Consider the following 24599-nt stretch of genomic DNA (forward strand, 5'->3'; position numbering starts at 1 on the left):
AGGAAGAGAGGAAGATAGAGAGAGAGATCTGAGTAAAAACATGGAGCCCCTGGGATGGGTGGGGCCAAGAGAGGGATTCAGCCACCCTTACCGGTGGTCTGGGGCAGAAGTATGGGGACACAGAAAGTGTGTCAGCATTAAGAAGCACTCACCAGAGGCGTAGTACCAAACCAGGATGGGCGAATTCGTCGGGATTGCATCTGCTGATAATTCTTGTAAAGTTGCATTCCGTACTGGGGAGATAATAGGAGAGGGACCTCACTGGAAGCTCTTTTAGGGAAGACACTGTGTCCTGCCTATCTGGCTGAGAGCATGGACTGGTCTCCCCCATCAGACTGGGAGTGCCCTGAGGCCAGGTACTGGGTCTCCCCCATCAGACTGGAACTCCTGGGGGCCTTCCCTCTTCCCTCCTCTGTCCAGGCTAGAAGCCAACGTTTGGGGTCCTGGCTGGTGTCCAGGTCATCACTTTCCCCCTAGTGATTTCAAGTACCTTGAAGAGACGGAAGGCAGCCACCCAGCAGCTGCGGCTCCGTTCATCTTCGCTGCAGAAGACCCGAAGCCCCTTTGGGCTGCGCAGTTTGTTAGGCTGAAGAGGGAAGAACTCATTAGCGGCCAGAGTCCTGCTTCTTCCCTCCTACCCACTAGGCAACAAGGAGACCTAAGTGAACCAAAAATGCCCCTTCCTTTTTCTCCCAACCTCTCTCTACGCCTGAGCAAGAATTGGGGACTCTGAGGGTTAAAGGAAAAAAGAAATGAATGGCACTGGAGAATTGTAGGGCGGTGAAGTTCTATTGTTAGGGTTCACTGGAAATTCTGGGGAATTAAGGAGCTAAGGAGATAATGGACCAGAGGAACTAGCAACCAGGATTGGGATCAGGGCCAAAAACCAGTCAGGCATCAGAGCCCTGGGGTGTTAGGGTCAAGGGTCTCTCACCTTGACACAAAAGCCAAAATCAGTGGGCGTCCCATAGAGCTTTCTGCCCTGGGTCACTAGATACACATTGGATTCATTTATATCAGCCACATACTGTAGATGTCGGGGGTCCTAGGTAGAAGGAAGACAGGTATTTTAGGCTAGAATAGTAATGAAGAGAAGAGATCTGAACTGGAAGAAAGGATCAGGTCAGGTTGCCTGGGTGTGGGGGAGGGTGTTGGGGGGAAGAAGAAAGAATCCCAGGGGCAAGTGCTAGGGAGGGCCTGGGGGTCTTTGATGGGGTGGAATCTTAAGTCCAAGACTTGTTCTGCCTTCGAGGCACAGTCACAGATGAGCCCCTCCTGCCTCAGTTGCCTTTGTGAGGCTACGGGGTCTAATAACTGTGAATCCCAAAGAGGTAGAGGGGCATTCCTTGGGTATCCCTGAGACAGGGCTCTCTGGAAGGGGCCAGCTTGGGAGTCCTGCAGAGGGTGGGTGTCTGTAGAGGGTGCCAACCTTGGAGGTGCCTTTGGTGGAACAGTAGAGGCCAGAGCGGCGCAGGATGCAATAGAAACGTTTCCAGAGCTTGCGTCCTGATCCCCGGAGCTGGAGGAAACCCTGGATTTCAGGGAAGCTACCTGCATTCAGGAAGTTCTGGGAGAAAGAAGGTTAATTTGAGATGATCCCATAGGATCAGAGATATGAAGCTGGAAGGGACCTTAGAAGGCCATTAAGTCCAGGGACCCTCCCCCTTTTCCTACAGATGAGGAAACTGAGGCATAGGGTTAAGTGACTTGCACAGGGTCGCACAACTAGTGAGGGTCTGAAGCAGGATTTGAACTCAGCGCTCTCTGACTTCAAGTCCACTGAGTAGCCTAGTCATATGCCAGTTGATAGGAAGGAATTTTAGAAAGGGGCAAGAAGAGGGCCTTTGTGGGGAAGGATAAAGATGAGAAGAGCCGGAGGAAGGAAAGAGACCTGACGGAAGGGGGAGGAAGGATCCCTCACCTGGATGAGCTCATCATGGGTCATGTGAGTGTTGGTATCTAGACAGCTGGAGACCATTACCTCTGGGAAGAGGGAGTGCTGAGTGAGAGGACAGGGAAAGAGAGGTCAGGAAGGGGAGAAGGACACACCTCTTATCATCTACCCCTACCCTCCCCTCCTTCCACCCTGGGCCCTTAGTCAAATAGTGGCAGATGGGTGGAAACCTTCTGAACCCCCTATCCCATAATCCGCCATGTCTCCTCCTCCCCTCCCCCAGCTGTAAATACACACACACACATATACACATGCTTACTCACTGGGGAGCTCTTAAACAGTTCATATTTGGCAAAGTTTTTTCGAAAGACAAAACGACTGTCTCCCCCGACAGGCCAGGCAGCTTGCACCTCTACCACTGACTCATGATCCTCCAGTCCCCTCTCTGGAAACACAAAAACAACAACTTTGAAGAGCTCTATGCATTTTGTATGTGTATGTGTGCACAAATGTGTATATACATACATATATACATATAGGCCACTAGGTGGCACCATAGTGCACAGAGTACTGGGCTTGGAGTTAGAAAAACTCATCTTCCTAAGTTCAAATCTGTCCTCAGACACTTACTAGTTGTGTGACCCAGGGCAAGTCACTTAACCCTATTTGCCTCTGTTCCTCATCTGTCAAATGAGCTGGAGAAGGAAATGGTATCTTTGCTAAGAAAACCCCAAAGGGGCTCATGAAGAGTTGGACATGACTGAAACAACTGAACAACTTTATGCATACATATCCACATATGTATATATGTGTGTGTTTATATATGTATGTATATATAAAGACATAATGACATATATGTATATACATGCATAAATATATGTGTGCATCTATATCTTTCTATATATATATATCAATATATACATATCTAAATATCTATCTCTATCTATCTATCTATATGTATGTATACTCGTCTGGTCCTTATAACAACCCTCTGAGAGAGGGAGAGCTACAGATATCCATCTGTATTACTATCCTCATTTTACAGATAAGGAAACTGGGGAATCATAGTGGTTAAGTGACTGGCCCAGGATCCCACAGCTAGCTAAGTGTCTGAGATAGGATCATAGGTTCATAAATGTAGGACTAAAAGGGATCTTAGAAGCCACCAAGTTCAAACTCTCTAACACAGAGTAATTAAGTGACTTGTCCAGGGTCAAACAACTAGGGAATATCTGACAGAGGATTTGAATTTTTTCCTAACCCCAAATCCAAGTCTCTAGGGGTGGGTTGGGGAACTCTGGGGCCCATACTTTTTAACAGATCATAGGCTCCTAGACTAGAGTTGAAAGGGACCTCAGAGATCATCTAATCCAAGCCTCTCATTTCATAGTGGAGGAAATTGAGGCAGGAAGGTTGTGACCTGCTCTAGGTCACACAGTAAGTATCAGAGGTGGGATTGGAATGCAGGTCCTCTAACTTCAGAGACAACACTGCTCCCAAAATCATTCCTATTCCCATGTGCCATACAAGCTAAGCTTGACACAAATGATGTATCTGCTGAACACCTGTGTCTTTTGCCTATGAGACAAACACTAACAAAATATGATAAGGATGCCCAACACGCATGGGAGGGGGGAGGAATGGAGCAATATTCCCGTGGTCCTGAGAACCCAATAGTGACTCTTTCTACCCCTTCCCACAGACATGGGTAAAACCAGCCCCACTCACTCCCCCACACCAGGGTCCCTTCACTCACCCAATGCCAGGTTGGGATGGCACTCAACCAGCCCCCAACTCTCATCGCTCAGGGCATGTGCCCGCTGCACCAACATTTCACACACGTGTCGGGCTGTGGCATCTGCCGCCACCTCCACGGACCGGCATGTCTCGTCTTCATTGTACACTTTCACCACCTGCCCCGCCACCCAGAACAAGAATCCAGAAGTGCTCAATGGTTCAACACCTGCCTGATTTAGTGCTCCCTGGCTAAAATATTAAGATTACTGGAAGCAGGCAATTCTGTTCCCAGAGAGGGTAACCCTAACTCTCCTTCCCCCTAATAAGGCTGTCCTAGGGGAAGAGGGACATCCTCCACCCATCTAGCATTCTACAAAAACCCCCATCTCCAGTGTGTCCACCCTTCCTTTCCCCAGCACCCTCCCATTTCTTGTCCCAGAGTAACTCACATGGGGGACACTGCTATCTCTTGAGAGGAACCCCCGCCCTGAGGAGGGGCCTCCAAGGATGGGTGACTGAGAAGGAGGGCTGCAGAGCTCAGGAAAAGGGTTAGGAATAGCAGGCAGAGACGAGGATCGCAGCTCTTCCTCCCTAAGTTTCCTATAGAAAGAAAAAGTCAAGCTAAGGCCGGGGTGGATAACATGCTTGTCTTTTCTCCCCTTACCATGGCTATGCCGCGCCCCCCTCTGCCTAGATAATCCCATTTCCCTATCTAGTCCTTCTCATACCTGCTGGCCTGGATGGAAAGGGGCTGGGATCTCTTCAGTTCCCCAGGAAGATGAGCATCAGACCTCGGGGGGGTTCCAGGAGGGGTCCCAGGCTCAGAGCTTGGATCATCTGAGGAGTTGGTGAGGTGGGGCAGAGAAAGATCCAGGTCCATAACATCTGGAATTAGGAGAGAGGGGAAAAACAGAGTTGAGGAAGTCAATGTGGTACAGTAAAAAGAAAAGACAGGATACGACCTCATTCCAGCCTCTGACACTTAGTACTAGTGAGACTTCTGGCATGTTCCTTAATCTGGCCTCAGTCTCCCCATCTGTAAAATGAAAGGATTGGATTGGGTCTCAACTCACAGTTTAAGGAGTACTGAAAGGGTCACAAGTGGAAGAAGTTTAAGAAGTCCTGGACTAGATGACGTACGAGTTCTTTTCTAGCTCCATATCTATGATTCTACAAACCAAGCCTTGTTCCACCCTCACACGTAACAATTCATGGAAACTGATACGACCATTCTGGAGAGCAATTTGGAACTAAGTCCAAAGGGCTATAAAACTGTGCATATCCTTTGACCCAGCAATAGCTCTACTAGGTCTGTATCCCAAAGAGATCAAAGGGGAGGGACAAAGGACCTATTTGTAAAAAGTATTTATAGCAGCTCTTTATGTGGTGGCAAAGAATTGGAAATTGAGGGGATGCCCATCAATTGGGGAATGGCTGAACAAGTCGTGGTATATGATTGTGACAGTATACTAATGTGCTATAGGAAATGATGAGCTGGATGGTTTCAGAAAAACCTGAAAGACTTGTGTGAATTCATGTAAAGTGAAGTGAGCAGAACCAGGAAAAAACTATACACAGTAACAGCAATATTGTACGATGATCAACTGGGAAAGATTTAGTAATTCTCAGCAATACAATGATCCAAGACAATTCCAAAGGACCCATGATGGAAAAATGCTATCCACCTCCGGAGAGAGAACTCGATGAACTCTGAGTGCATATGAAGCATACTTTTTAAATTTTTCTTTACTTTTGTTGTTTTATTTTATTGTGTTTTCATTTGCAACATGGCTAATATGGACATATGTATGGCATGACCTCATATGTATAATCTATATCAAAGTGCTTTCCTTCTTAAGGAGGAGGGAGGGGCAGGAGGGAGGGACAGAATTTGGAAATCAAAAAATTTTTAATGATTGTTAAACCTATTTAAAATTCTTACCTTTTTAGGGAGTGGGGAGGGAAGGGAGTGAGAAAATTTGGAACTCAAAAAAATTTTTAAATAAAAGTTTAAAATTGTCTTTACATGTAATTAGGAAAAATAAAATACTATTTTAAATTATTGTTAAAAAATTTTTACAAGTAATCGGGAAATACGTAATGTAAGAAATAAAAGTATTTTTAAAAAAACAACTCAGTGACATACCAATTTAAGGCTTGCAAGGCACTTTCTTCACAACAACCCTGTGAGCGAGAAGGTATAAAGTATATACTCCTCCTCCCTATGTTCCAGATGAGAAAACTGAGGCTCTGGGAGGTTAACTAAGTGCCTTGTCTTTAATCACAAGTCTATGAGATGACATTTGAACCTAGATGTGCTGGAGCTAGCTAGAACTGGCTCTCGAAAGCTCATTATTAAATTTTCAGTGAGTATTACACCCCAGGCATTGTCAAAGGCTACAAATCAGGCCTTGATTTATTGTTTTGTTGATCTGTAGATTTAAGAAAGTGATGGAGAAAATCGTAATAATGAAGATTGAGATTGAATGTGTGTCCTGCATACATTTTTACCCACAGAGAACCTGTGAATATTTCCCAGAGCACCACTGAACTAAGGACTTCTGGTTCATATCCTGCCTCTGATGCTTGATGACCTTGAACAAGACATTTAACCTCCCTGAACTTCAGCTTTCTATCTGTAAAAATGAGTTGTACTAGATGTTTTCTGGCTCTCGATCTACAACCTATGCATCTAGAGGCAGCTGGTGCCATTGTGGATTGAGCACTGGAGCTGGAGTCAGGAAAGACTAAGTTCAATTCCAGCCTCAGATATTTTGTGGACAAGTCACTTAACCTCTATCTGCCTCAATTTCTGCAACTGTAAAAGAAGGATAGTAATAGCACCTACCTCCCAGGATTGTTGTGAGGATTGAATAAGAAAACGTTTGTAAAATGTTCCTTTCCATAGCATCACAGAACCCAGCACATAGTAAGTGCTCAATAAATGTCTGTTTCTACCCCCCCAATCCCCCAATGTCTCCAGATCCAGCGCTATCCATTACACTACACTGCCCTCTCACCCTAACAGCTAAGTGTTCAAGGGGGAATAAAAATAGATGAGGACAGGGTAGTGAAAAAAGTAAGAGTTTAAAATATTTCTGGGAGAGAATTTGGGGGGAACAAAATGGGTAGGAATGGATTGTTGAAGAACAGTGTGAGCAGAGGAATTAGAAGAGAGAACAGAGTGAGAGAAGAAATCTTGGAAAAAGAGTGAAAAAGGGAATTTCCAGCAAGACAGATGAATGAGAAACTCTACATGAGTCTAGCTTCCCTGATGCTAGAAATAGATGGAGTAGATAGACAACAGGGGCAGCTAGGTGGCGCCATGGTGCACAGACCACCAGGCCTGGAGTCAGGAAGACTCATCTTCCTCAGTTCAAATCTGGCCCCCAACACTTACTAGCTGTGTGATCCTAGACAAGTCACTTTAACGCTGTTTGCCTCAGTTTCCTCATCTGTAAAATGAGCTGGAGTAGAAAATGGCAAACTACTCCAGTATCTTTGCCAAGAAAACCCCAACTGGGGTCACGAAGGATTGGACACAGCTGAAATGGCACAACAACAACAGATAATAACTGGTTGGAGAAAAGGAAGCAAGTTTCACTAGAAAGTCCAGACCAAAAAAAAAAAGAAAAAAAGGCAACCAAAGGTCTGATGAAATGAAGGAGCAAAGGAGAACTCAAGACAATGAAGAAATACTAAGGGGACCCAAAATAAGGAGATTAAGAGAAACTGTCCATTGGGAAAAAAAAGAATGTTCACATCAAATATCTTTGATAAAAGTCAATATCCAAGACATATAATAGAGACATAGTTTTAAAGTTCTTTAAAAAAAAAAATCCTGCCAACTATCAACTACCACACAAAAGAAATCTCCAAATCACTAGAGATAAGAGAAGGGTACATTAAAACAACTCAGCATTTCACCCAAGCCCAGCGGTTGGCAAAGAAGATAAATAAGAGCAACTGTCAGTATTAGAGGGGTCATGGGGAAAGAGACACACTAAGATATGGCCCAAACATTCTGGAAAACAACTTGGAATTACGCAAGTCATAATAGCCTTTAAAAAATTATTTAATTTTTTTCAATTAATAAACATTGATTATAAAAATAGCTAACATTTACATGGTACTTTAAGGTGTACAAAATGCTTTACAAATATTATTTCATTTGTAACCATCCTGGGAGGTAGGTGCTATTATGATCCCCATCTGACAGTTGAGGAAACTGAGGCAGGCAGAGGTTAAGTGTCTTGGCCAGGGCCACACAGCTAGTTAAGTATCTGAGGCCACTTTTGAATTCAGGTCTTCCTGACTCCAGGCTCAGCCCTTTACCTGCATTTATCTAGCTGCATTTATTCTCTCTCTCTCTCTCTCTCTCTCTCTCTCTCTCTCTCCCTCCCAACCCATCCCCCAATTGAAAAAACAAAAAACAAACCTTTGTAACAAATGTGCATAGTCAAGCAAAACAAATTCCTACACTGGCCATGTCCACAAATGTGTTTTACATTGCCTTTGGCACAGAGGTCAATGATGGGGAAAAATAAAAAAGATCCCTTGTACAACAAAATATGCACAGCAATTCTGTTTGTGGTAGCAAAATATTAGAAACTAGGTAGATGCCTAGAGACCAAAGAATGGCAGGAAAAATTGTATTATGTGAATGTAGTGGAGTCTTTTTGAACAACAATGAAGAATTTGAGAAATGGGGAGGGTAAATCAATTAACAAGCATTCATTAAGTATTTACTATATGCCAAGGACTATGCTAAGGGCTTAGAAAACAAAGAAAAAACAAAACCATTCCCTGCCCTCAAGAAGCTTACATTCTAATGGCAAGAGATAACATGCAAAAATATATACAAGTGAGTATCTGAGGGAGGATAACCAGACTAGATGGAAGATAACCTCAGTGGAGAAGGCAGCAACAGCTTTGGGAGACTGGAAAAAGGCCTAGTAAAGATGGTAGTATTTAAGCAGTCTTGAAGGAAGCCAGAATCTAAGAGTCAGAGGTTAAGAGGGGACTGCATTCTGTACATGGGAGGCAATCAGTGCAAAGGTGTGGAGGTGGGAGACAGTGTCATGTGTAAGGAACAGCAAATAAGCTAGAATGACAGAACCATAGAGCAGGGAGGGAAGAAATATGTAATAAGACTGGAAAGGTAAGAAGGGACCAGGTTATAAAAAGCTTTAAATGCTAAACAGAGAAGTTTATATTTGATTCTAGGTTTGAGGGAGCTACTGGATTTTATTGCAGGGTGACATGATCAGATTTACATTTTAGTAAAAATCACTTTGATGTTTGTATGACCAGATGAATTGGAGTGGGAAGGGCTTTGAGGCAGGGAGACCAATTAGAAGGATATTAGGGGGCAGCTAGGTGACATAGTGGATAGAGCATCGACTCTCGAGTCTGGAGGACCTGAATTCAAATCTGACCTCAGATGGTTACTAGCTGTGTGACCCTGGGCAAATGACTTAACCCCAATTGCCTCAAAAAAAAAATACTACAAAAGCTCAGATGATAAGCTGAAGAGCCTAAATTAGAGTGGTGGGTGTATGAGTGAAGAGAAGGGGACAGATGCTGGAGATGCTATGGAGAACAATAAAAGAAGATCTGCCCACTGACGGACAAGGGGAGTAAGTGAGAAAGAGGAGTTGGAGATGAAACTCAGGTGGCAAACCTAAGTGCCTGGAAAGATGATGATTCCCTTGACGGTTAACAGGGGAGTTGGGAAGAGAGGTGGGTATGGAGGTAAAGATAATTAATTCTGTTTTGGATATGTTGAGTTTGTGATGCCTATAAGACATCCTGTTGGAACTGTCCAGTAAATAGGTGGTGATGCATGACTCAGAAGAGAGACTGGGAATAGCGCTATAGGTCTGATAATTATCAGCATGGTAACTATAATTGGATTTATGGGTGATGTCATCAAGTAAGAGAATATGGAGAAAAGAGAGAAGAAAGCCCAGGGCAGAACTTGGCAATGGGGGTGGGGGAGAAGGGGGGGACCAACAGTCATGCCATGGACACAGATAAAGCAAAGGAGACTGAAAGGGAAACATCATTGGGCAGGTAGGAGAAGAACAAGCGAGCGTAGCACCACGAAGACCCACAGGAGAAAGTCTCGAGGAGGAGAAAGTGGTCCACAGTGTCCAGTGCTGCAGAGAGTTCAAAGATGATGACTGAGAAAGGACCATTAGATTTGGAACTCTGGAGAACATAGTTTCAGTTGAATGAAGGAAACAGATTGCAGAGACTTTTTTACATTTTTATTTAATATTTTTTCCCGATTTTACATAAAAACAATTTTAACATTCGTTTTTTCAAATTTTGAGTTCCAAATTCTCTCCCTCCCATTAAGAAGGCAAGCAATTTGACATAGGTTATACATGTGTGGTCAGATCACAGAGACTTTAGCAGAAATTTTAAGGAGAGGAAGCAATGGCACCAAGTGTAGATGGCTTTTTCCAGGAATTTAGATAAAGAAGACAGGGAGCATAACATATAGAACTCATTTAAAAGTCTTACCTTTTTAGGGAAGGGGGAGGGAAGGAGAAAATTTGGAACTCACAAATTTTCAAAAATGAATATTTAAAATTGTCTTTACAAGTAATTGGGAAAAAACAAAATACTACATGCTAAAAAAAAAAAGACAGAGGGCATATGGGGTAAGAGATATATGGCTAAAGCTAATGGAGATGGTAAGGTCTAGTGAGCATGTTTTAGGGATGGGGATATGGCTGTGTTCATAGACAGCAAGAAAGGAACTAACTGAAAAGAAAAGAAGGAAGACTAGAGAATGGGGATGTAGCGGGTATAATTTGCTGAAGAATATGGGAGGGAATAGGATCAAGGGTACATGTTGGGGGGGTTGTTGTTGGCAAGAAGGAGGGCTACTTCATCAGTGACTGTTAGGAAGAAAGAGATAGTGAGAAGATGAAATTAGAGGAGTATGAGATGAGGAGGAAGAGAGAAGAGGGAGCTCTTGGCAAATGGTCTAATATTTTTCATTGACATATGAAGTAAATTCCTCAGATGAGAGGGTGACAGTAGGGATACCATGTAAAGCTTGAGGAGAGAAAGGAAGCAGGGAGGGAACAAGCATTTTTTTTTTTGGTGAGGCAATTGGAGTTAAGTGACTTGCCCAGGGTCACACAGCTAGTAAGTGTCAAGTATCTGGCCTGAGACCGGATTTGAACTCAGATCCTCCTGACTCCAGGGTCAGTGTTCTATCCACTGCACCACCTAGCTGCCCCCACAGTTCTTGAACATGGAGATAGGAACACTTGTGAACCATGGCCAAGTTCAAGGGTATGGATGTCTCTGTGTGTAGTTGAGGTAGAAAAGAGGAGTAGGTTCATGGAGGTTGAGAAAAATTTACACACTATGAATTTGAGGTATTTGAGAAAACATCAATGTGTACATTGAAGTCCCTAGTATGAAGCCAGCTAGAGTGCTGGCTCTGGAGTCAAGAGGACCTGAGTTGAAATCCAACCTCAGACAACCTAGCTGTGTGACCCTGGACAAGTCACATAACCCGGTTTGCCTCAGTTTCCTCATCTGTAAAAGGAGCTGGAGAAGTAAAGGAAAAACCAGTTCAGTATCTTTGTCAAGAAAACCCCAAAATGGAGTCACAGAGAGTTAAACATGACTGAAATGACTCAACAATAACAACAAAAGTATAGAGGTAGGAATTAGGATGGAAAGAGAGAATATAAATCAGGCATTGAACTTATTCAGAAAGGAGGGAAAACATCATGGGGGCTGGTGGGTAAAAACCACCAGGATTTGAATCCTGGATAACTTTGGATAGTGTGAACTTCAAATGAGAGGCTTCAGAGTGGTAGAGGGAGAGTCAGGAAGTGTCAATCTACTCAACCTACATGACCTACTCCTCCTTTCCACCTCAGCTGCACATAGGGATGGTCATATACTTGAACTTGTCAATGAGGAACAAGGAATATTCTGTCTCTCCTACCAATACCAGTGAGTCAGAGGGTATGAGAAACAATGTAATGAGGGCTGGAAAGGACAGCCAGGAATGCTGTGTCATCTGAATCGAGCCAGGTGTCAGTAAGTCCTAAAAGACAGAAAGAGAAATTTTAAAAAGGAAGCTTGTTAATCATAGAGTGAGAACTCCAAAAGACACAGTGAAAGAGGCAGATAGATCTGAAGTAGTGGAGGGAGGGACAGGTTACAGGGGGAGAAGGATGGGAATGAGGTATAAATTAGAGATGGAACAGAGTCAGTCAAAGACAAAAGACAAGATACATGGAAGAACATGTAATAAATCATCACACACAAAAAAGCTAGCAACTGAAAAACAAAGTTGAGAAAGAAATAATCTAAGAATCATTGACCTCCCAGAAGAATATAAAACAAAAAAAGACATCTGATGACCACATTTCAAGAAGTAATAAAAGAAAATTGCCTGTAAGTATTGGAACCAGAGTAAAGTATGGATCAATAGAATCCACAGGTCAAATGGCTGGACAAACTGTGTTATGTAAATGTTCTGAAATATTATTGTGTTGTAAGAAACGGTAAAAGAGATTATTTCAGAGAATCCTGGATTGTATGAACCAATTGTTGAGTGAAGTGAGCAGAACCAGGAGATCAATTTATAAGAGGGCAACAACACTGTAAAGAAAAAAAAATTTGAAAAACTTAAGAATGCCAATCAAAGCAATGATCAACTATGTCTCCAGAGGAACTTGGATGAAGCACATTACACATCTCCTAAGAGAAATAGTGGACTTAAGGTGCAGAAAGAGATGTGCTTTGACATGGACACTGTGTAAATTCATATCACTTGACTATTACAAAAAAGAAAATCCACAGGTCAAGACAAGAGAGGAATTCCAAATTTAACTCATCGAGAAATGTGATCATCAAGTTCTAGAACTCCTGGGTCAAAGAGAAAAGACTGCAAGTGGTCAAGGGGTGAAAAGTCACTTGCCTCTAGTGAGGATAGCACAAGAATTCTCATCAACAAGGAAGGAAAAAAATGACTGCAATACAACATACCAAAAAGTAAGAGAAAATGGCTGGCACCCAAGAAAAATACATTCTGTGAAGTTGAAATTAATCCTATAGAAAAAAGAAACTTCTAACAGAATCGATGACTTTTAAGCATTTGTGTCGAGAAAACCAAGGCTGGGCAGGAGTTTTTAAACATAAGCAAAGCAAACAAAGGAAACTTAAGAAAGGTAAACAAGTTTGAACAGCTAAAAGGGGTGGATATAGATTCAGTGCTTACATCCTGAAAAGTAGAGCAAAAACTGTTGTTCCTTCAGGAGTCCCACCTTGTCTAAGACTCATTGAAGGAATAAAGAAAATCAAGTTCTGGGCTTGCTTGGGCAAAGATACCCTAGAGAAAAAAGGAGGAGGGGAATTTGGCATTTCTTGTTATTACCCGGGGATGACAGGTGGAGGTCATTAAAACACAAGGGGAGGAGAAGGGAACCTCAGGAACCTCACGATTGTCCAGAAAGAAGTTTTTTTTAAAAACTTTATCAGTAAAAGTTTAATACAGAGGCAGGGGGAGAAACCACCTGTAAAACTGAGGAAGGCAGAAAAACATAATAAAAAACAAAACCCAACAATCTATTCTATATAAGAAACACACTCAAAACCAAAAGTTAAAATGAGAGCTTGGAGTAGTATGTCTGGTACTTATGCTAGAGTACACATGCCATGGGTACTACGTCCCTAGGGGGTCCTTTTGTCAGTTCTAGACTATCATATCTGCTCTAGAACCCAAAGCCTTTTGGTGGAGCAGTTTAGGTTATCACCATGTTTTCTTTTTGTCCATCAAGGAGAAGCAGGCTAGTCCCTCACTCCCATCTCCCCACCTCCTTATAGAAACCTCAAACAGTAAGAAGTCACTCTGGGACAGGCCAGTTAAGACGACAGAGCAAGGCAGTACACGGGTATGCCAAATTAGTATATCTTTTCTTCCTATTGGCCTGGGGGATTTGAGCTAGACTTTTTCGCCATTTGAGAAGTATATTTCCACTCTTTGCATTTGAATCCCCAGTACCTAGCACAGTACCTGGCATACAGTAAGGGCTTAATAAATATTTGCTGATTGATTAGGGGGGAAGTTTGGCTGATGACAGGTGAGGCCTGGGCAACTACATACCAGGTAGGTGAGTAGCAAATGACGTTGAAGTATTGGGACTGTTGGAGAGACCCTTGCTGGCACAGCAGCCAAAGACTGAGAAACATCTAGCAACATTTTGGAGATAAGGGCAGGGAAATCTCAGATACAAGGTTCTTAACCTTTTTTTATGTCATGGACATTTTTGGCAATCTGGGGAAGCTTATGGACCTCTTTTCAGAATGTTTTTAAATAACTGAAGGAAATGATAACTTTCAGTTAGAGATTGGTAGGAAAAGTAAAGATATAATTCTTTTCCAACCCAAGTTCTCGGACTCTCTGAAATCTACTGGACCCCAGATTAAAAACCTATGCTATTAGTTGCTAGGAGCTTCCAGTCTACCAACTGGCTACTGGATGGTGCCAATCTCTGTGGGGTCAAAGGCAGCAGGAGGGCTGGATCAGACTGGGAGGCAGAGCAACCAATCAGCATCCAACCTGAGTAGAGCCCAGTCTAATCCAAACTGAAAGCCATTGGTAAGAAGTCCTAGGATCCCACCAAACCCCCAACACTCTTCCCCATGCTTCAAGTTAAGTCCACAAGCTTCATTAAGTGTCTGCTATGCACTGAGCACTTCTACTTGCTTTGCCATGCTTATAACTACTGCCCCAATGAGAGATCTCAGAAACATAGTCAAAAAAGCAGTCCATTCCAACCATTTTGGAGAGCAATTTGTAACTATGCCCAAAGGGCTATAAAAATGTGCATACCCTTTGACCCAGCTAGCACTTCTAGGGCTATATCCCAAAGAGATCACACAAATGGGAAAAAGACCTACATGTACAAACATATTTATAGCAGCTCTTTCTGTGGTAGCAAAGAACTGGAAATTGAGAAGATGCCCATCAATTGGGGAATGACTGAACAAGTTGTGGTATATGAATGTAATGGAATACTACTGTGCTATAAGAAATGATGAACAGGCTGACTTCAGAAAAACCTGGAAAGACTTGTATGGTCTGATGCTGAGTGAAGTGAGCAGAACCAAGAAAACATTGTACACAGTAACAGCCATGTTGTGCTATGACTAATATTGATAGACTTAACCCTTCTCAGCAATACAAGGATCTAAGACATCTCCAAAGAAAATGAATGAAAATGTGAAAATGCTATCCACATCCAAAGAAAGAGCTATGGAGTTTGAAAGCAGATTGAAGTATACTATTTGTTATTTTTTTTCTTCTGTTGTGTTTTATTTCCTCTTTCTGGTTCCTCCTATTGGTTCTAATTCTTACCTATAACATCACTAATGTGAAAATATGTTTAATAGGAATATATATGTATAGCCTATATCAGATTTCGAGCTGTCTTAGGGAGGGAGGTAGGAAGAAGGGGGAGAAAAATTAAAACTCAAAAACTTAAAAAAAAAAAAGCAGTCCATGACCTTCAGGAATAAGTATAAGACTGTTCCCTGGCCACCCCAAAGAAGTAGGAAGGTAATCAGAAAGAGATTTGGAGAGGATTGGAATGAAACTTGTGATAATTTCTTTTTAATTTTTACCCTACTGTTTAATAAACATGTGGTCACAGGAAAATTTCTTCTTGTGAGTCATGAATATAGAGAGTGGAAACTGAGCCAGGTGATTTCCCAGACAAGAGGGGAATGGGAAGGCTAAAACGAGAAACTGTCTTATTCCCATAATCCTGAAGAGTACCATCTTATATTCTCATAGAATCCAGGTCAAGTTCTTTGCCTTGTTATTTGAATGAAAAAAACATTTATTAAGCACTTACTACATACCAGGCACTGAGCTGGGGATATAAATACAACAAAGCAAGCTGGTTCCTCCCTCAAAAAATTTACATTCTAATAGAGGAAGGCACATACACAGGCAAGTGGTAGCCAGGGAGGAATCCAATGCTCAGGGAAGTCAGAGGGACAATAAATGAAGTCATGGGGCAATTCACTGCCATGTTCATTTTAGGAATGTAGTGTTGACTTGAATTACTGTTCTCAGAGCAAGAGGTGGAAGGAGTCAGAGGGAGGAGATGTAAACAGTGGCAAGTCATGAAGATGACTCAGGAGTAGTAGCACGGTGGGCTTGGGTTGGGCTACATAGAGTGTCTACTGCCTCAAACTAGGGTGCATACCCTTTCCAGTTCCCCTTTAAGAATTATCTTTCAGGGGCAGCTAGGTGGCGCAGCGGATAGAGCTCCAACCTTGGAGTCAGGAGGACCTGAGTTCAAATCCAGCCTCAGACATGTAACACTTACTACCTGTGTGACCCTGGACAAAAAAAAAAGTTATCTTTCAGCAGACTTACCTGAACTGATGCTGAGTGAAAGGAGCAGAACCAGAACATCATACACAGTAACATTGTGTGATGATCAACTGTGATTGACTTAGCTATTCCCAGCAATACAATGATCCAACAATTCCAGAAGACTCATGATGGAAAACGCTATCCACATCCACAGAAAAAACTGATGGAATCTGAATGTAGATTGAAGCATACTGTTTTCACTTTTTTTCGTATTTTTTTTCCTATTGTCCTGTTTCTTCTTTCACAGCATGACTGATGTGAAAATATGTTTTATGTGATCAACATGTAGATCCTTGCCATCTTGGGAAGGGGAGAAGGGAGAGAGGGAGGGAGAAAAATTTGGAACTCAAAGTCTTTTAAAAAATGACTGTTGAAAACTGTCATGTACATGTCTTTACATGTAATTTTTAATTTTAATCTTAAAGTAATTTAAAAAATAAAATACTATTAAATTTTTTAAAAAGAATTATCTTTCATCATGTAAGCTCCTTGAGGGCAGGTACTGTCTTGCTTGCTTGTGTTTCTATTCCCATAGTACAGTGACTGGCACATAGTAGCATGTTCTATCTACATGCATTCATGCACACATACATACATACATACATACACCATTTCATTTGACTTTTATAGTATCCTTATCAGATAAGTACAATTGTATAGGAAACTGCCAGTGAGAAAATCTCTTCTATTGATGCAAATATCCAACTACTCAGGACCACAGAGAGTTAAAGTGAACTGCCCAGAGTCCCACAGCCAGTGTGTGTCTGAGGCAGTACCTGAACTCAGGTCTTAGTGACCCTAAGGTCAGCTCTCTTTTGAGGGCTCTCTATTCACTAGCAATACCACCTGTCTCTTCTACATTAATAATTTACTCTGCATAAACAGCCATAGTAATTACTAGCAAATTGTACAGACGACATTAAATAATTTGCCCATAGTTACACATCTAGAGTCAAAGGTGGAAACTTGGTGGGGGCCGAGCTGTTTGCACCTGCAGATAGAAGGGAATTTTTAACACCTGCAAGAAGGGTTCACTGTGCTGGTGGCTAGTGCAATGTCTTGCCACCTAGTGGACAAAACTATAAACTGCATCCCTTTATTGGTTAAGAGTAAAATGTCTTTCTGAAGGCTTACAGAAGGGAGGGTAAGAACTTAATGTGCGCTTGCTATAGTTACTGCAATACCTGAAGTGTCATCTGGGATATCTACAGGGCTATGCTGCAGTAGGAGCAGCTCCTACCTGCTCTCACCAAGTGTTAAAATTTCAGTATGAGCACTATTTATACCTTAGAAAACAGTAGAAGTACAAATCAAGGACTGGCATAATACTGGTTTTTTATTGTCTAGATTTAAGAAAGCGATGAAGAAAATGTTAATAATGCAGATGAAACTTAAAAGTGTGCGGCACTTTTTTTGCTGTTGTTGTTCATAGAGCTGGTTGCTAAACATTTACCAGCACCCCCACCAACTACACTAAGCCTACACCACATTAGGCTGTCTCAAGAGAATTAAAAAAACCCAAATCATGTTCTCAGACAAGAGTAGAGACACAAGCAAAGAAAATACATTATACTTGAAGGTACTATAGATAATGAAATGAAATTAATATTAAATATGTATGTTCCAAATGGTATAGCAGCTCAGTACTTGGAAAAAAGGGCAGCTAGGTGGTACAGTGGATAGAACACTGCACCCAGAGTCCTCAGACATTTAACTAGCTGTGTGACCCTGGGAAAGTCACTTACCCCTGTTTGACTCAGTTCTTCATCTGTAAAATAAACTGGAGAAGGAAATGGCAAACCACTCCAGTATCTGTGCCAAGAAAACCCCAAATGGGGGTCACAAAGCATTGGACACAACTGAAAGCGACTGAACAATAACACTTTAAAGAAAAGTTAACTGAATTTTAAGCCTTTGATAGGAAGATATTATGGATGATTTCAATGAGCCTACTTCAAAGTTAGACAAAATCTAACAGAAAGATAAGAAAAAATGAAAAATTTGAAGAATACATCTTAAAAACAAAACCTGGTCATTAAATGCCTTTGGTGATTATTGAATGGCACTATTTTTTTTTATTATTTTATTTTATTTTTTTGATTGGGCAATGGGGGTTAAGTGACTTGCCAAGGGTCACACAGCTAGTAAGTGTTATATGTCTGAGGCTGGATTTGAACTCAGGTCCTCCTGAATCCAGGGTCGGTGCTCTGAATGGCACTATTAAGGAATACACCAATTTTTATGCATCATGGCACCTTTACAGAAACTGATCATGTGCTAGGGCATAAAGAACTCTTAGATAAATGTATAAAGGGAGAAATATTTAATACATTCTTTACAGATCATAACACAACAACAACTTTAATTAAAAGGGAAATATGAACAAAGGACAGAAACCTAAAGGGAAATTAATAATATTATCTTAGATCATTAGTAGGCCAAAGAACAATCACAGAAACAATGATTATATTAGAAAAAATTACTACAATAGAACAATACGCTAAAATTTGTGGGATAAAGCTTAAGTAGTTCTCAGAGGAAAATGTATGTCTCTGGGTATTTATATGAACAAAAGACAGAAGGAGAAGACAATGAATTACCAAGGAGATGCTGTACAAAATTAGGCAGAATAACAAAAACAATTACTTTAGAATAATAAAAGATCAGGAATGTCAAGGGACATAATGAAAATAAGTAGGAAGGAAGAGGACCTGGCACTTCCAGATTTCAAAGTATACTACAAAGCAGTAATTATCAATATTATCTGGCTCTGGATGAAAAAAATAAAAGGAAATGCACGGAATAGACTAAATAAGAAGAATTAGAAGAAAGGAAAGCATACAGAAGCCAATTGTTCCATAAATGCCAAAACACAAACTATGGAGGAAGACATTCTTTCACTGACAACAATTATTAGGGAAAATGGATAAATAATCTAAATATTTTTAAAAATCACATCACTAAAAAAAGAAGAATGTGACATTTTATCATTTACAATTATAGATAGGAAAAAAAAATCTGTAACCAGACAAATGATAGAAAAGATCAAGGAAGACAAAACAGAAAATCTTAATTATGTAAAATGAAAAAGTGTTTACACGAATAAAATCCATGTTAACTAGACTCATAAGAAAATATGTGGACTAGAAACAACCTTGCATTGAATACTGACTTTTTAAAAATCTGACAACCAACATTTATAGAGAATAAATACAAATTTGTGATATTAAGAGCCACTAGACAAGTGGTCAAAATGTATGGGAATGTATTATTACAAAGAAGGCATTTTTAAATAGCCATCTGAAAAAATGTTTAAATCATTATGAATCAGAAAATAAAAAATTAAACCCTGAGGTAACATCTCAAACCCTTTAAGGTAGCAGAGGTCCTAAAAGATGAGAGAACTCAGGCACATTAATTTACTGCTGGTAGAGTTGCAAATTGGTTCAATCATACAGGAAAATGATTTAGAATTATGCAAGCCATGTTACTCAATTGTTTACATCCTTTGACCCAGAGATTCTATTACTAGGCTTATATCCCAAGGGGTTACTGACAACAAGAAGACACATACGTATAAAAAAAAATGTTCATAAAAGCATTATTTGTGACTATGAAAACCTGGAAACAATAAACATGCAACAACAGCTGAACAGCTGAAATAAATGTGGTAAAGGAATGTAATAGAACATTACTGGGCCATAAGGAATGATGATCAATCAATCAATAAACATTTATTGAGCACCTACTATGTGCCAGAGGGCAGAGCCAGGCCTGGAGTCAGGAGGACCTCAGTTCAAATCTGGCCTCAGACATTTACTAGCTGTGTGAACCTGGGCAAGTCACTTACCCCTGTTTGCCTCAGTTCCTCATCTGTAAAATGAGCTGGAGAAGGAAATGGCAAACCACTCTAGATATCTTTGCCAAGAAAACCCCAAAATGGGATCATGAAGAGTCAGACATGACTGAAATGACTCAGCAACGATAACACTATGTACCAGGTAGTGTGTTAAATGCTGAGGATACAAAAAGAAGCAAAAGACAAAAAGAAGCTCCTAGTGGAGCTAGGGCAACTTCATGGGGAGACAACATACAAATAAATATATATAAACAAACAACAGAAACGATAAAGATAAAATAACTAACAGAGGGAAGGCACTACAATGAAGAATATGAATTAATGAATATAAAGAATTCAAAGAATTATGAGAAGATTGACATGAGGTGAAACAGAATGAGGTCAGGAAAACCAAAAGAATCATAGAGACAATGACCACAGCAATGGACAGAAAGTTAACATGGAGATGAAGCGTAGTGTTCATGCAGTTCCAGACACCGAAGGGCATCACTGACCTTCATCTTAGATGGCTGAAGAGCAACTTATCCTTTTAAGAAGTAAGGATATTGATCACCCAAGCGTAGAAGAACTAGTTACCCATGCCTACAGGCATAAGGTAGGCACATACTGAACCAGTCAGAGGCAATGTGGTATTGCGGAACTGGTGTCAAAGAAACGAAGTGCTATCTCTGACACATATTAGTTATGTGACCCTGGACAAATCACTTAACCTCTCCGTGATATAAGCAACTCTCTAAGAGTATTAATTTTAAGAGAAGGTGCCGACCTGCATCGGTAGAGAGAAGTTCCTCTAATCAATGAAATCACAGATTTGGTCCTTATTTCTACATAGAAGCAACAAAACTCTATCCGTTTTTGTTAGACTCAAGCTGTCAAATTAAATGATGTGTATTTCATTGGTGCTAACAATTAATAGACTAATTCCTTTAGGAAGTTTGTCTTGCTAAAACAAAATATACCAATATGTTTAATATTTTTTTAAAAGAAAAAGAAAAAGGTAGAAAACAGAAAAGCTGCATGAATAAAGATAGGTTAATGTCCATTTTTTTTTTTAATGGAAGAAAGTGGTTTCTTCACAACTATAGAGACAGAGGCTAGTTCAACTTAAATCCCTGGGTAAACCCTAGAATCTATTATGGTTTGTGAGTGAAAAGGAAGTAGTGATCGCTAATGATAATGTTAATAGCTAACCTTCATTATAGTGCTTACTATGTGCTAGGCACTGTGCTAAGCACGTTACAATTATTATCTCATCAGATCCTCACAAGAACCCTGGGAAGGGAGGTACTGTTATTATTAAAACCAGCAAGAGTTCATCCAAAGCAGGCCACACCCAACTAACTTCATTCAAGGTAGTTCATTTACATTTTTGACAAGGTTACAGGTAGGTAGATTGGTTGAATGCCTCAGAGAGAGCACTAATGCACTGGATAAAGTTTCTCACACTATCCTTATGGGCAAAATTAAAAGAAGGCTAGATAATAAACTCTAGATAAGGAAGTAAGGGTTCTCTTTTTGCAGGTATTTTTATCTCCAGAGCTTAGCACAGTATCTAGCACATAGTAAGTGCTAGATAAATGCTTATTGACTTGGATAATAGAACAATTCAATGGATTTGGAACCGGATAAATGACCTAGTGAGAAGGGAAGGGAATAAACATTATTAAGCCCTATTAAGCACTTTACTAAATGCTTTACAAATATTAAGTGGCCAAAGTGGATAGAGTGTTGGGCCTGGAGTCAAGAAGACTCATCTTCCCAAATTAAAATCTGGCCTCAGATACTTACTAGCTGTGTGACCTTGTACTAGTCACTTAACCCTGTTTGCCTCAGTTTCCTCATCTGTCAAATGAGCTGGAGAAGGATATGGCAAACCACTCCAGTATCTTTGCCAAGAAAATCCCAAATGAGACCACAAAGAGTTGGAATGATTGAAACAACTGAACAATGACAAAATTACAAATATTATCTCATTTGATCCTCACAACAACTCTAGGAGGTAGGTGAAAACTGAGGAGCCCAAGGTAAGGTGACTTGCCCAAGGTTATATAGATAGTGTCTGAGACTGTATTTGAACTCAAGTCTTCCTGATTCTATTCCAGAGCCCTATCTACTTCGATGTCTAGATGCCTCAAAGAATGACCTAAAGAATGGATAGAAGGGGCACAGCTAAGTGGTCAGGAGGACCTGAGTTCAAACCTTACCTCAGATGTTTTTTTTTTTTTTGCCAGACTGTGTTCCAGTTTTTCCAATAGTATTTGTCCAACATCCAGGTTTTCAACTTGAAATCATTCTTAACTCTTCCTTCTTCCTAACATCCAATCAATCACCAAGTTCTGTCAATCTTACCACCACAACATCTTTTGTACCTATCCCTTTCTCTCTTCTAACACGGCTACAACCCTAGCCCATGGCTGAATCAATTCTCATCTATCTTAATTAATCTATTAGCCTATTTATTGGTCTCAGGTTCCAATCTCTTCCCTCTAACTCTTCTTCCACAAGAGCTGCCAAAATAATCTTTTGTGCCTTTGTCCTTCCTAAAGCACAAAAACTCCCCTTCTCAAGAATTTTCAGTGGCTCCCTATGGCCTTCAGCATAAAATACAAACTCCTCAGCTAAGCATTGAAGGACCTTCCTGGTCTAACTCTAGCCTACGTCTCCAGGTTTACTGAACATAAATACTCTTTACAAATGTGACTTCACACAGGCTATGCCTGGTGCAATTGTACAGAATGTCAGGAATGCAGTCTCTCCTCACCTCAGCCTCTCAGAAAACCCCTACCTTCTCTCAAGGCTCAGCTCATGTGCCAGCTCCTACAGAAGGCCTTTCCTGATTTCCCTAGCTGTTAATACCTTCTCCCTCCTCCTCAAATGATCATGCATATTTGTATCTGTTGACTTGTTTTATTCCTGCTAGGAGATTGTAAGCTGGAGGGCAGAGGCTGTTTTTTGGTTTTTTTTTTTCCTGTTGTCTTTGTACACTCAGTGCCTACTAAGTACATAGTAAGTACTTACTAAATACTTATTGCATTGGGCTGGATAGCCCTAAGGTTCGTTCCAACTCTCCATCTATGGTCCTACGACACAGTTTGATGCAATGTTTAACTATATTACTAGAACTATGTGCAGAATGAGGAAGCTAATATAATTCCACTGCACAGTCCCAGGTTACACAGTACACTGTATTGCCCAGGTTAGAAAGGTATTGACAAATTACAATGTATTCTGAGGACAGTGATAAGGGGCCTGGAGCCAAGCCTTAGATTAGAAAGTTTAGTTGAAGGAATTTGGGATTAAGAATTGATTTGTAATTTCAATGGTATAGGAAACTCCCAAGTGAGGAAAGTGAGGAAGCCCCCTCTACCAATGCAGGTGGACATCTTCTCTGCCAAAACAGAGTCATGGAAAATTTCTGGGAACACTGACTTGCCCACGGTCTCACAGACACAATGTGTCAGAGGCAAAACTGAAGCCCCAGTCTTCCTGATTTGGAGGCAAGCTACCTACACTATGCTGACTCTGAAGGAGTTAAGGATGTTTAACTTGGAATACAGGGCACTTAGAGGAATGTAATATCCTCAAGTACTAGCTGTGTGACCCTTCACAAATCACTTAATCTCTCTGTGCCTCAATTTCCTCATCTGTAAAATGGGGATAATAATTGCACTTACTTCCCAGGATTATTATGAAGCTAAAATAAGATCATATTTTTAAATGTCTTTGCAAATTTTCAAATGCTACATAAATATTATTATTATTGTTACTATGAAAGATAGTTTTCTTGTCAGATGGAATTGGACTTGTTCTCTTTACCCCTAGAGGGTAATATTAAGGAACCGTGGAAAGAAGTTGTCAAGAGGCAGATTTTAGCTTGATATAAGAAAGAAGCTGGGCAGCTAGGAGGCACAGTGGATAGAGCACTAAATCTGGGGTTAGGAAGATTGATCTTTCTGAGTTTCAAATCTGACCTCAGACACTTATTAGTTGTGTGACTCTGGGCAAATCACTTCACCCTGTTTGCCTCAGTTTCCTCATCTGTAAAATGAACTGAAAAAGGAAATGACAAACCACTCCAGTATCTCTGCCAAGAAAATCCTAAATGGGGTCATGGAGAGTTAGACACGACTGAATAACAAGGAAGAAGTTATTTAAAATTCGAACTGTCCAAAGATAGAATGTGCTACCTACCTACCAGTAGTTTCAGCACTGAGCACAAGGCTTGGCATACAGTAGCACTTAAATGCTTTGGCATTCATTCACTCATTCATTCATCAGAATAAGTCCTTAAATGAAGGCTGGATGATCTTTTGTCTAGGATGTAGCACCCATCCTGTGCAGGTATGAGCAAGCCTTAAAGGTCCCTTCCAGTCCCAGGAATCTATAATCCTGGGGTCTTTTCTCTCACCCTCAAGACCCACACACTAATCAGTCACACCCTTATGATGCCAGACAGAATGCCTAGGGTGGGGTAAGGTGAGGGGGGTTGGTCAGGCCACTCTAGCTTATCCCTTCTCTAGTCTCTCTTTTTTCACCACTACCACCACCCCACCCACCCACAGTGCCATTCCTGGTAGGGAGGTACCCCTGAGATTGACAGCAAAAAAGCAAAGAGGGCAGGGTTTCTTCCACAGGCCTCAGGGCCCTTCTAGCCCTGCTCTACTCTGGGTTTTGGCAGG

The 24599-nt window shown here is 41.0% G+C and overlaps 1 protein-coding gene across 4 annotated transcripts in view; it reads right to left on the bottom strand.

Moving 5' to 3' along the window:
• GRB7 (growth factor receptor bound protein 7) overlaps positions 1 to 24599 on the bottom strand; it is a 34710-nt gene that overhangs the window by 5112 nt on the left and 4999 nt on the right. For 3 of the 4 annotated variants that reach the window (XM_027872621.1, XM_027872620.1, XM_027872623.1), the window contains exons 2-10: positions 4360 to 4516; positions 4081 to 4231; positions 3651 to 3807; positions 2218 to 2339; positions 1922 to 1999; positions 1430 to 1567; positions 935 to 1045; positions 491 to 586; positions 153 to 233 (exon numbers count right to left, since the gene is read on the bottom strand). In XM_027872621.1, the coding sequence (XP_027728422.1) occupies positions 153 to 233; positions 491 to 586; positions 935 to 1045; positions 1430 to 1567; positions 1922 to 1999; positions 2218 to 2339; positions 3651 to 3807; positions 4081 to 4231; positions 4360 to 4511 (1086 nt within the window). In that variant the 5' untranslated portion in view covers positions 4512 to 4516. Of the gene's footprint in view, positions 1 to 152; positions 234 to 490; positions 587 to 934; positions 1046 to 1429; positions 1568 to 1921; positions 2000 to 2217; positions 2340 to 3650; positions 3808 to 4080; positions 4232 to 4359; positions 4517 to 16061; positions 16098 to 24599 lie in introns of those variants that run through there. The other variant, XM_027872622.1, reaches the window with a different exon arrangement.

Source organism: Vombatus ursinus, unplaced genomic scaffold (genome assembly GCF_900497805.2).
Source record: "Vombatus ursinus unplaced genomic scaffold, bare-nosed wombat genome assembly UNPS02014801.1, whole genome shotgun sequence".
Taxonomy (NCBI): domain Eukaryota; kingdom Metazoa; phylum Chordata; class Mammalia; order Diprotodontia; family Vombatidae; genus Vombatus; species Vombatus ursinus.